General features: G+C 60.9%; 1 protein-coding gene across 1 annotated transcript; it reads right to left on the reverse strand.

Annotated features, from left to right (window-relative positions):
• Positions 1–344: 344 nt before the first annotated feature.
• Positions 345–10,859, reverse strand: Map1s (microtubule associated protein 1S). Its single transcript, XM_027932171.2, has 7 exons — positions 10,735–10,859; positions 9,381–9,482; positions 7,887–7,969; positions 6,771–6,911; positions 3,943–6,295; positions 1,305–1,540; positions 345–588 (listed from the first exon to the last, which is right to left on the reverse strand). The coding sequence occupies exons 1-7, from the start codon at positions 10,847–10,849 to the stop codon at positions 433–435; spliced, it is 3,186 nt and encodes a 1,061-aa protein (XP_027787972.2). The 5' UTR covers positions 10,850–10,859; the 3' UTR covers positions 345–432.
• Between the last annotated feature and the right edge of the window lie 1,670 nt (positions 10,860–12,529).

The following is a 12,529-nucleotide window of genomic DNA, read 5'->3' on the forward strand; positions in this document are numbered from 1 at the left end:
TTGGGGTTGGGATGGAACATACTGAGCTACCTGCCCAGCCCTTTCTATTTTGGGAGAGTCTCACTCAGTTGCCCGGGCTGGCCTTGAACCTGGCCTCAGTCTCCCGAGCCTCAGGAAGTGACCCTGGGAGTAGAGGGGATGTGCCCGCTCCCTCACGCTCTCCCTGGTGGTTGCTGGCTGGACACGGGGCTCTGTAGTGAGCACCCTTGGGCAGCTGATTATATACCACGAGAGGCTCCTCCCTGGGCCTGGGTCCCACCTGTGCCCCGCGCGAGGCCACTGAGTCTGACACAGCCTGGGCCCCCGCTGAGTCTCCCCTCGCCAGAAAGAGCGGAGGCCACAGCTGAGCAGGTTAGCGGTTTATTTCTGGTGCAGGTCACTTTCAGGACAGAGGCTGATCGGGGGAGAGTGCAGAGGGTGCTGGGGACGGGGCTAGAACTCCACCTTGCAGGCCGGGAAGGCCTCGTCCTGCATGGACACCATGCTGTTGCTGCCCAGCACGGTGATGCCCAGCGCCTGGTGCCGGGCGTGTGTCTCCTCGTACCACTTGTGCATCGCCACTGAGTCGAAGGTGGGGATCAAGGTCACCTGGGGGCAGGAGACGGACCACAGGTGATGGGGTGCCCTTGCCCTTCAGGCCCAGCCCCCGAGCTCCTGCCTTTCCCGGCATTCAAGACCATCTGGCCTTGTGGCTGACCGTCTTCAGAGGCCAGCCTGTCCTTCAGGCCCCTTCTCTTAGCACCCATGGACCCTCTGGGCGCCGCAGCCCTTGGCTCTGCTCAGCCCTTCTGGCACACCTGCCCCCACCCCCAGGCCCTGCAATTCCCTCCTGCCAGCTGTGCCCTCTGCCTAGGAGGCTCCTAGAAGCTGCTGGAGCACCAGGCCACATGCCTGGCAGCTCAGTGTGACATTGTGCATGCACTGTCCCCATACAGACACCCTCAGACTTTGGGGGTGACCCCAGCCCCATGGCCGGATCTCGCTGCAGGGCCCTGCACAGCCCTCCCCAACCCTGCTGGTCATCACCAGGGAGCCAGGGTGCTAGGGTGCCAGGACAAGGGCTGAGCTCACTCAGGCCTGTGCCCCACCCCAGGTGACCACATGGGAGCAGAGTCTGAGGGGCCATCTCGGGTGGAGCAGATGGGACTCCTACTTGCCCTCATCCCCGTCTAACCTCAGGGACACAGCGTGGTCCCTTTGAACCCTGCTGACCTCCAGGGACTGGGAGTGGAGCAGGTCTGCCCCCACCGACTGAGGGTGTTCACCGTCACCAGGACAATCTGAGGGTCCTGGCTGGCACGCACCTGGAGGTCCCGGTCCCACTGCTGCTTGCTGGCCAGCAGGGCGTCCAGGACAGCCCTCATGCCCTCCTCCTTGCGCTGGTCTTGGCCGCTGATGACGTAGCAGAGTGCGCGCACGCGCCGGAAGAATTCCTCATCCACCAGGCGGGCGCTGCTCCCGCTGGGCAGGTAGGCCAGGTCCAGGTAGACAGGGGAGCCGGGCGGGGTGGCTGGCCTGCCTGGCCGGCTGCCAGCTGCCCCTGTGGGAAGGAGGGACAGGTCAGTGGCGAACTCTGGTGACTGAGGAGGGATCAAACCCAGAGCCCGTAGAGTCCCCAGATGGGGACCTTGCCCGCAGCACCAGGCCAGCAGATGGTCGCCTGACCGACAGACACAGCTGGACCCGGCAACGGGGAGCCTGCCTGGCGCCCCTGGGCATCTGGGATCACTCAGGCTGCCCAGCTCAGGGCGTGGCCCCCAGGGAGTGTCACTGGGTATTTGCAGAGTGACCAAGGTTCCCAACTCTGGGCAGCAGCAGCCCTGCCCTGAGCCTTAGAGTCCCCTGTGCGACGGCGAGGATCCTGAGCCTAGGCCAGAGCGCCAGCATGGCTGCGGTTGGCAGGAGGGGGCTGTCTGGGACGGGGCAGAGGCTGGATGACAAAAAGAAGGGGGACCGTGGGCAGCAGGAGGGGCGCGGGGAGGTGGGCAGGCCACGGCTCGCGGCGGGGCCAGCAGCCGCCAGCTGTAGTAGGCAAGTTTCTATGGAGGCCCGTCTGGCCTTGCGGGGCGCAGAGCAGGTGTGGGGCAGGGACAGCTCAGTGAGCCCGGGGCTAGGACGAGACCTGCCTGCAAAGGTGGGAATACACCTCTTCTGGCTGACCCCAGCGTGCAAGTGGGGTCTGCTGTGTCCCCTGAAGGCTCGCGTGTTGGGAGCCTGAGCTATGCATGGTGACGTGAGGGCCGTGGGACCGCACAAGGTGGGGCCAGCTGGGAAGTGGTAGGTCACTGGAGATGTGCCCTGGGTAGGGACCCAGGTGGAGTGCAAGCCTGGCCCCTCCTGTCCCTGGGGTCCATTTCTTCTCTTAGGGAGCAGACAGTTAAGGAGTAGGACTGTCACAAGCAACCCCACCACAGGGAGTTAGAAAGCCACCATGCAGACACAGGAAAGTCACGGTCTCTGGAAAGACCAGACCTTAAATTTACAGCTCAGGCCAATCCTGGGTCCAGAGACGTCCAACACTGACCTGGCCACAGCAGGCCCGGGACAGAACTGTGCTCCAGAGGGACCACATCATTCAATTCAAACACCCGGTTTCCAAAAGCACGACCGAGGCACGCGGAGAAGCCCTGACTGCGGCCACCTTAGACACGGGCACAGCCACAGGCAGAGCCCTCGGCCAACTGTGGAGTGGAGGCCGCCTGGATGTCGTGTCCCCCTAAAGCAACATGGCTCAGAGGTGGAGTGACTGGGTTGAGGGCGCCTTCACCTCATCAGCAAGTCAATCCGACCGACTGGCCTGGCGGACCGGGAACGGGGCCGCCCCCTCAGCCACAGCCCTAGCCCTGCGCCATGAGGCCTTTTAGTCACAGCAGTGGAAAAAGGTGACTAAGACAGGGACCCTGACACAAACGGGCCCAGTAAAATACACTCTGCTCGCCCCTCAGTACCCACAGGGGATCGGTCCAGGACCCTGGGACACCAAACTCCACGGATCAAGTCCTCCTGTAAAATGGCCCAGCGCCTGCGCACAGCCCGCCCGCATCCTGCAGGCTGCACGTCACCTGACTGATTCCCAGAAAACGGATCCAAAGGAAATGTGATGCTGTGACTATGACAACTGAGATGCTCTGGCACACGCCTTCAGGGCCAGCTACTGGGGGGGCGATGGCAAGAGGATCACCTGAGCCCAGGAGTGTGAGACCAGCCTGGGTAGCACAGCAAGACCCCATGTCTCCCCTTCCCTCCCTCTCTCCCCCACTCCCCCGCCCCCCCCCCCTTAACACACACACACACACACACACACACACACACACACACGGCACATTTTCAGTACAGGTGGATTTTTCTTTTTTAACAAATATTTCTGACCCGTTTCAGTTGAAACCACGGCCGCAGGACCCGTGCCCGTGGGGGTGAGCCCTATTAAACCGACTTCCCCAGGCCTGGGTGCAGCCAGGGGTAGAGCACTCCCCAGCACGTGAGAGGCCCTGGTTCTGTGTCTGGAACCATAAAATAAGAAAACAAGTTTGAGTTTGTCTTTTTACTTATTGTGGCCACTAGAGAAGCCACAACAGCAGACCTGCTAACAGCACTCTGCGGAACCAGGGGTTGAACCCAGAGGTGCTCCGCCACTGAGCCACAGCCCCTGCCCTTCTTAATTTTGAGATGAGGTCTCACCAAGTTGCCCAGCCTGGCCTCAAACTTGAAATCCTCCTGCCTCGGCCTCCTGAGTTGCTGGAACCACAGGCCTGTGCTCCTGCTGACGGACGCTCCCTACTGAGGCATGGCAGGTGCCTCAACAGCGAGGGCCAAGTTTTTCTTTTCCAGGAGAAACTGAGCCCCAGAGAGAGCGGGGAGTGGCTGAAACCCCACAGCCCGCAGGCACAAGAGGGCTGCGCTCTCACGTCAGCTCAGCACAGGGCTTCAGCCCCAGGTACTCACCAGATGCGCCTTGAGTGGCAGTCTTGGTGACTGAGGACTTTCTGATCAGGGACGCGCGGCCTCCCTTGTCCATGGGCTCACTCCGGGCGCTGAGGGGTCGGCCTGCCCGGTCCCCACTGGCCAGCCCCTTGCTTCTGGCAGTGGCAGCTGCTGTGGACTTGGGGGCGGCCGTGCCAGAGCTGGGCCGGGCCGGGGGCTTCCGGGTGCGGCCAGGGTTCTCGTTCTGCCGGGTGGACTTGGGGGGCAGCATCTCAGGGTCCACCATGCAGATGCTGGGCGGGTCCGGCAGTGGCGGGGGGACTTTGAGGGGTTCAGGCAGTGGGTCATGGCGAGGGACCCCAAAGCCCACCGTGTCGTCGTCTGAGTCCACGGCCCCGGAAGCAACAGGCAGGGGGTCTGAGTCAGACAGCGTTGGCAGAGACTCACTGACGGACGTGGGTGGCGTCTCTTCGGCCCCGGGGGGCCCTGCCCGCTCCTGGGACCGGGCACTACTGTCATTGGAGCTGCCGGGGGATGCAGGTGCCGGTGCTGTGGGCACAGCCTTGCGGTGCTCAAACTCACAAGGTGACACCAAGCACAGGTCCACGTCGTGCGGGGACACAGAGCGTCGCGCCCGGGGGCCACGCAGGGGGAGGCTCAGTCCAGCCTCACTGGAGGCTGCTGGTGGCAGCACTTGCTCAAAGGATACGGAGAGGGACTCGTCCACCTCTGTGGAGTGCGGGGAGCCCACCTCGGCAGGCAGTGAAGGAGTGGTCAGGGTGGGTGTGGTGACGGTGGGCGAGGCGTCGGGCCCAGTCTCACCACCCCGCAGCGGGCTCAGTGACAGTGGCCCGCTGCCCTCGGCTGGACTCCGGCGGCTCTCGGTGGGCGAAGGTGTGGGTGGACGGGGTGTGCTCGTGGCCAGCAGCAGCTCCAGTGTTTTGTCCTCAAAGCGGCCACCCTCCTCCCCGGCTGGGCTCAGCCCCAGCTCCAGGCTGCTCCCCAGGCTGGGCGTGGCCACCAACTGGGGTGCGGGGGAGCCCCGGGCTGTAGCAGAGGGGCTGGGTGGGCTGCAGGGCCCATTCTCCACGGGTACAGCACCTGCCTGGGGCACAGCAGGTGCTCTACGGGCTTTGGGGGCCCCCTGGGTGCCTGCCTTCTTGAGGCTGGCTGCTGCGTTAGCTGTGCGGCGCACTTCCCGGGGCTGGGCCCGGGGCGCCACGGGCTTGGGGTCCTTCTTCACCTCCCGGGAGGGCCTGGTTTCTTTCTCGGTCTTTCGTGGGGGCTCAGCCCGGACTGGCTCCTTCCGGGCTGCTCCAGGTCGCTCTTGGCCAGGTCTGGGGGCTGTCCCTGTCCGACTCTCTCTCTTTGAACTGTCCCGGGAGCCCACGCTCTCTTTGCTTTCAGCTCGTCGGGGTCCTTCTAGATCCTGGGGGGTCACCACGGGCTCCCGCAGGAAACCCAGATGCTGCAGTCGGACTAGCCCGTCCAGGAGGCGAGCGGGCGGCGTGCAGCCCGGGAAGAGAACACGCACCACCTTGTCGGCAGGGCCTGCAGGGTGCCACACAAGCAGGGCACACACAGAGGCCAGAGTGCGGTCGGAGCCAGAGGAGGGCGGGTGCAGCACGTACATGTCCAGGCGGCCCACGCCCATCTTCTCCAGGAGCACCGTGGGCTTGGCAGGCAGCGGCCCGCGGCTCAGGGGCAGGGGTGTGATGCCCAGCTGGGTCAGGAGGCTCAGCGCCAGCTCCGCCTCATCCTCACCGCGCATCAGCCGCGACACGGCCTCGCGGGCGTTGAGGAACACGACCCCCAGGTTGGGGGAGATGAGGCGGCGCAGCCTGTCATCCCAGGAGCCCCCGCCGGCCGTGGCCACCTCGTGACGCTCAGCCAGCTTGCGTCGCAGCAGACTGTTAAGGCCTGGGAGGCTATCGGCACCCGCGTGCGTCACCAGCACGGCGTCCACTCGGTCCAGGTGCCGCACCAGCTTCCAAAAGCTGGACTTGGGGTTTGAGCCACCGTTGACCAACATGGTGAAGCCGTTGACGGCAAAGAAGGCGGCATCCCCCAGGCCTCCCGGGAAGATGTAGCAGCAGGGCCGCGGGAGCCTGAGGAAGCCCCCAGAGGACGGTGGCTCCAGCAGCTCAAAGGGGGACGGCAGCTCCAAGGACTCGGCCACGTACTCCAGGAACTCCCGCAGGCCCTCGGCAGCCGGCAGCCGCACAGGGGGGTTCAGCCGCAGCTGCAGCCGGAGCGGGCCCTGCAGGTTAGGCACATCGGGGGCCAGCCGCGCCCAGTCTCCAAAGGTCGGGCAGGTGATGGTGAGTGTGGGCAGATCTGCAGGCGGAGGCGAGGAGGCCAGGGTGTCATGGATCTGCAGGGCAGCGGGTAAGGGCGAGCTGGAGCAGGCAACAGCCAGCCCCACGGGAAACCGAGAGAACACCAAGCCCCGCCTCCTGGGGCCAGGAGGGTCCCCCGCCCTGCAGCTGCTCCCCTCAGGCCCACCCTACCTCAGTGCCTTTTCCCACCATCTTCACATCACTCACTACAGTGTGAACAGTGAGCGGCCAGCGCTTGTGGCCCACTGACCCCGCCCCGAACTGGGGCTCCAGAAAGGACCCTATTCGGGTCTATCCTAGCTGGACCTGAAATCTAGGGGCCCTGCAACAGGCCTCTGGGATACCTGCTGAGCGCCAGGCCCAGCCTCACACCACAGCCTGTCCCAGAAGGTGGCACTCCTCCCTGGCCACAAGGTGCACACAGGTAGTCCTATAGGAGGGGAGATGGGTCAGGCAGGAGGGCCCTGTAGCCCCATAGGGACAAGTCAGGATGGCAAGGGGGCAGCTTACCTCTTTGTCCCCCAGGACCTGGAGAAAGTGGTGGGGCGAGAAGCCCCCTGTCTGAAGCAGAAGTTCCCCCGTCTCCTCTAGGCAGGGCCCGGCCAGTACCAGCAGCTTGTGAGGGGCAGGATCCAGCAGGAGGTTCCGGAGCTGGGACAAGCATTAAAGGTCCTTCCTATGCAGCACCCGCCCCGGTTAGGGCTTAACTTCTCAGCCCCAACCCACAGGCAGGCAGCTGCAGGCTGGGAGGAGGAGCGGCCCTGTCCCTGGCAAGCTCCAGCTCCTCCTACAAGGGTCGACTCTCAGGCCCTCCTCCTGGGAGCCCCCTCCCCCAGCCCAGCTCTGAAATGACAGGCTGACAGCTATCTGCATCTGGCTCTGGCTCCTCCAGTCTCAGAGTCCCTTAAGGGAGCAAAAGAGAACTTTTTTTTAAAACATTTATTTTTTTAGTTGTAGGTGGACACTATACCTTTTATTTTTATGTGGTGCTGAGGATCGAACCCAGTGCTTTATGCATGCTAGGCGAGCGCTCTACTTCTGAGCCACAATCCCAGCCCCCAAGAATATTTCTTTTTTAAAACATTTATTTTTTAGAAGTAGTTGGAGACAATACTTTTGATTTATTTATTTTTATGTGGTGCTGAGGATCGAACCCAGGGCCTCGCATGTGCTAGAGGAGCGCTCTACCGCTGAGCCACAACCCCAGCCCCCAAAGGAGCACATTTTTGATCAAAGGAATCAGCTTGTAAGATGGTCTCTAGCAGGGTGCCCCCGGGGCTCTGTACTGTTCATCATTCTGACGTGCAGTTGGGAGACGGGTGCAGACAGACACAGGCCAGGAGTATTACTAAGTCATGTCAGACAACAGGGGGGGGGCCTCAGCTGGAGGGAACTCACAGACAAAGACATCATGCAGGACTTGCCCTCCCCCATCCAGGCCTCTGCTGCTCTGGGACCAGGACTGGGAATCTTGACCCACTCCCCTTCCCCCTCCCAAACCCCAGCCTCCCCTGCTCCCGCCCTGGAGGAGGCAGTGAGCTGAGCTGGACCCTGAGAGGGTGCCTGTGTGTGGAGGGACAGCAGCCCCAGCAACCCACTCCCTCCAGGAGGTCGCCTGCTCCCTACCTCATCACAAAGGGACTTGTCTGAGGGGTTCAGGAGGACCAGCGTCTCCAGGGTGTCTCCACGGTGGTGCAGGCTCCGCTGGCCTGTGAGGGGATCAAGCCAGGCCACCCACTCAGTGTCAGGCTGTCCTGGAGTTAAATCCTGCCTCCCTGTATGGCCTTCAGGTACCACGATTCCCCAAGGAACACACCCTAGGGTCACATGGGACACGGTAGGGCTGTGGGTCAGGATGAAGGGAGACCAGGAAACCCAAGGAGGTCATCCTGGAAACGGGCAAGAGGCCCACGCGTGCTGGGCCTGATGGGCAGCTGTAACCCAGTGGGGAAAGCCACCGTCGCCTCCAGTTTATAGTCAAGGAGCCCAAGTCCAAGGAGAGCCACACCCAGGAGAGGGTACAACATGGCAATGACCCAGAAGCAGGACAGAGCCGAGTGCAGGAAGGGCGGGGAGTGGAGCTGCTTCTGTGATCCCAACCCTGGAGGGTTCCCCAGAGCCCAGATGTGTTTTGATTTATTTTAATTTTTGGTACCAGGGGTTGAACCCAGGGGTGTTACACTACTAAGACACATCCCCAGTACTTTTTATTTTGAGAGAGGGCCTAAGTTGCTGAGGCTGATTTGAACTTAGGAACCTCCTGCCTCAGCCTCCAGAGCCACTGGGATTACAGGTGTGTGTCACGGTGCCCAGCCCAGATGTGTTTCGAACATAAAGCACAGGCCTTGAGTCTGGAGAGCCAATGACCCTCTAGCTCTGTCAACGCTTATCATGCTGTCACAGATATTGCCCCATTCAGGGGGCAGATTAAGGCATAGAGCGGAAGTGGTCATTGAGGTCACACAGTGCAGACAGGATTTCCAGCCCCCCCCCCCCTTAATGCACGAAGGGTCAGGAAGCCACCAGGACCTGCTGGGACAATGAGACGAGGGACATTTCCTTCCCTTCCTCTAGCAGTCAGGAGGTGACTCAACAGGCCAGCCAGGCAGTGACAGTAGTCAATACCCAAGTCCCACCCAGGGGCTGGTCTGTTCACCCTGGGTCACCCCAGAATCCCCAAAGAGCCTAGTGCCAGGTGAATCTCACTCCTTAGCTCCCTCACTACGTTGGTAGTAGTAGAACGCCCACTGTGTCCAGGCCATGGCTGCCATCCAGACTCAGACCCTCCACACTCCAGCCTCCCAGACCTGCCCAGTGACCCCGAACCCTTCCTACCCACACTCCAACCTCAGCAGTTCTCATTCCGAAAGCCTCATCCTTGGAGGTCTTCTTGCCACCCTGCCCACAACACCATGGTCTCCTCTGGTAAATGGAAACAAAACCACTAGGTCCTGTCTTTGGGTTGCTGAGGCCTGAGGTCAGGGCTGCCTGGCTCGGCCACTGGCAGGCCTGGGCTGGATTACTCCTTTGTTTGGTTTTGTTTTTTTTAAACAGCTGCACCCTGCCCCCCGACTGGCATTCTTCGAGCACTTGCCTGATGGACAAGAGACCCAACCTCACCTTTCACGATGCTGGAGAAGGTGGCTGAGTGCCGGGACACAAAGATCTTGAGCTGTTCATCCAGGCTGCAGACTCTAGGATCAATGTCCCAGGACCGGACACCTGGTTGGGGTGGGCATGGAGGCAGTTCAGCCTGGCCACCCAGCTCCCAGAAACTAGCACCTGACAGTCGATGGCTGTGCTAGCACCCTTCCCCTTCTCAATCATCAAAGCCTGGAGACTCAGAACCACTTAAGACCTACAGTTGAGGCATCTGAGTGGAGACCCACCCAGGGTGCATGTGGACAGTAACTCAGGATATCAGTGACGAGGGTGCCCACTTTCTGGATGGTGATCTCATTTCTCCGTCTCCCCCTCCTCACTGCTCCTCTTCCGGGCCAGCCAGGTTGGGTCCACTCTGGACCTTGTCACCAGTTGTTCCCACAGCCTGGAAGCCCGTCCCCCTGCCTCTCCACCTGTTGCCGCTGTCCAGTGGCCCTTCCCCGTGTATAACCTTTAGGTGCCAACAGTGGCTGTCCTTTCAGCCATTCCCACCTGGTGTACTTGAGACACCATGGGAGTTTAAACTTGTTCATCTCCTCATTCTCCTGGGTCCATCCCGACAGGACAGCATGAGCCCCATGAAGTCAGGGCTGGGCCTGTCCACCATCCAGGCCGGGTCCCAGTGCCTGAAAGCCTGGCACACAGCAGGTGCTCAGGAAACATCCTCCAAGCACAGAAACTGAGCTGCGTGCGGAGGTCCCATTTTGCAGCGAGGGGACGCAGGCCTGCGTGCTCCGACCAATGGGACGTGAACGTTCTCCTGACCCACGGGGTCAGCACGCCAGTCCATCCTACCGTGCCAAGTAGCTGCAGGTGAACCTTGCAGGTGCACCTGTGAGTCACCTCCCCAAGTGCCAAATCGCCCAGGGAAGGCCGCACCCACCCACACCCCAATTAGCTGGTCTTCGGATAGCGAAGGAAAGCGAGCCCCGAGGCTGTAGGCCCTCCCTCCAGCACGTCGAGGCTGCAGAGACCCAGGGACCCGCGGCGACCCGGCCTTTTCCTCGGAGCAGGAAGCCGGGGGATTGCCCAATCCAGCGGGTCCCGAAACCAAGGGCAGCGTCCCCTCCGCGGTCCGCACCCAGGCTGGGCGGGGCAGCCAGGCCCAGGCGCCGCTTCCTCCCCGGGCGCCCTCGGCTGCCCCGCCAAAGCCCGCGCCACGCGCCCGGCAGGGGGGAGCCCCGCGCCCCGGATCGCGCCGCGACCCCGCCGCCCCCGCCCGGCTGCAGGCCGAGCCGCCCCACCCCCGGCCCCGGGCGGAGACCACGGCCGCGCCCGCCTCCCCGGCTCCCGCGCCGCCGGCCGGCCCGACCTCGTTCGAGCTCTTCCAGGACGTAGGCCAGCAGCCCCGGGCAGCCGCACTCGCCGCCCACCACCAGCAGCAACGAGCTCGGCACCTCGGCCGCCACGGGCACCGCTGCCGCCATCTTCGCGCCGCCCTGACGCTCTGGGTGCCCGCCCCGCTGGCCCCGCCCCTTAAAGGGGCCGCACCGGAAGGGCTGAAGACCCTCCCGGAAGCTCCCTCTCCCCCCTTTGTTAGCCCCCTCCAGGCCCTTCGAGGTCCAGGAGAGCCTGGGGTGCGAGTGTTGAAAGGTTTGGCGGACACTCAGGTCTCCGCTTTGGTATGCTCCTCCCAAATAACCTTTTATATGTTTATTCATTCATTCATTTAGCAAGCTTTTCCGGAGGCCGAGGTAGGAGGATTGCATGCTTGAAGCCAGCCCAGCACTTGGAAAGACCCTGTCTCAAAATTTACAAACAGAAGAAAGGGCTGGGATGTTGCACAGTGGTGGAACACTTGCCTAGCATGCACAAGGTCCTGGGTTTAATAAAACAAAACTAAAATAAGCTTTGACCAGAAGCCTACTACCTGTGGATCAGAATTTCTGCTGGGGTGGAGCTCCAATCACAGTGAGCCCAGTCAGAATCAGCTGCAGATGAATGCTCATAGCTTCCTAGCTGGAGTTTAAATAGGAAAGAGAAATGTATCTTGTAGGTGGGGCTTGGAGGGATGTGTAGGAGTTTGCCAGGTACAGGCAAGAGCAAGTGAGGCAGCAGTTAAAGTGTAAGCTAAATTTTAGACATAGGCAAGTAAGTTCGTATGTGTTTGGGTTTCATCCAGAGCACTCTGGGCCTGGAGCACTGCACACATTTACTCTGAACCTACTGTGTGACAGGCATTTTACTTGATTAGCTCATGGAGTACGTATACAAAGCTATGAGCCAGACACTGTTATTGTTATTACAGAGGAAAGGAGAGCACACCGAAGTCTGGAGGGCAGATGTCACCAGGCCTGTGTGCGTTACAGCAGATCTGAACCCAAGTGGTTTGACTCCAGATGTAGTCTTTGGCAGGGACCACCTGGGTGTTTCCCTTTGGTACCCCTAACCCACTCAGGACATTCTCATTTGGCTCTTTTGCCTTTGGTGGCCCCTATTTGAAAAGCCATGTTGCCCTGAACTTCTGGGCAGTCACCCGGGCACGAGAAGGACTGGGCTGTTTCCCTCAGGACTGGGCTCCCTGTTTCTGGAAATATATAAGGCAGAACAAATCAGGACAGAATTGAGAAAGGTCCAGAAAGTAGAATCAGCCTCCTATTACTATTCAGTAATTGACTTGTTCAACCCAACTTCCCCCCCATCAGTGTGTAATAGCTGCCAGCCACGTGCGCCTGTAATGTCCCTGCTCTGGGCTTCCTCTTTCTCTTTTCAGCCAGCATCCTTCCTCTGGCCTGGCCCCTCCCACCTGGCTCTCTTCCCTGTGTCCTGGCTGCCTGTGATTTCCTCTGTTATTGCTCTGGGCAATAGTGGTGGCTAGGGTGGCTGTGACAAGCTCTATCTCCCTAAGCTGTGGGAACCCAATGACCAGATAGGACTAGGTTGGGAAGGTCATGATAAAATTTGTTTTTACAAAAGCCTGAATGAGTGGGGAAAATGTCCATTCATCTTCCATTCATTCATTCACTCCACACATGACCGTTGATTGGCACAGGATTCAAGCCTGCAAGCTTCCGACGGAAGTCCATGCTCTTCTTTCTGCCCAAGACTGTGAGTTATGATTATTGGCATTAATTCTCATTGTTCTTAAAGGGCCTGAAGTGCCAAAA

This window comes from Marmota flaviventris, chromosome 1 (assembly GCF_047511675.1).
Source record: "Marmota flaviventris isolate mMarFla1 chromosome 1, mMarFla1.hap1, whole genome shotgun sequence".
NCBI lineage: Eukaryota > Metazoa > Chordata > Mammalia > Rodentia > Sciuridae > Marmota > Marmota flaviventris.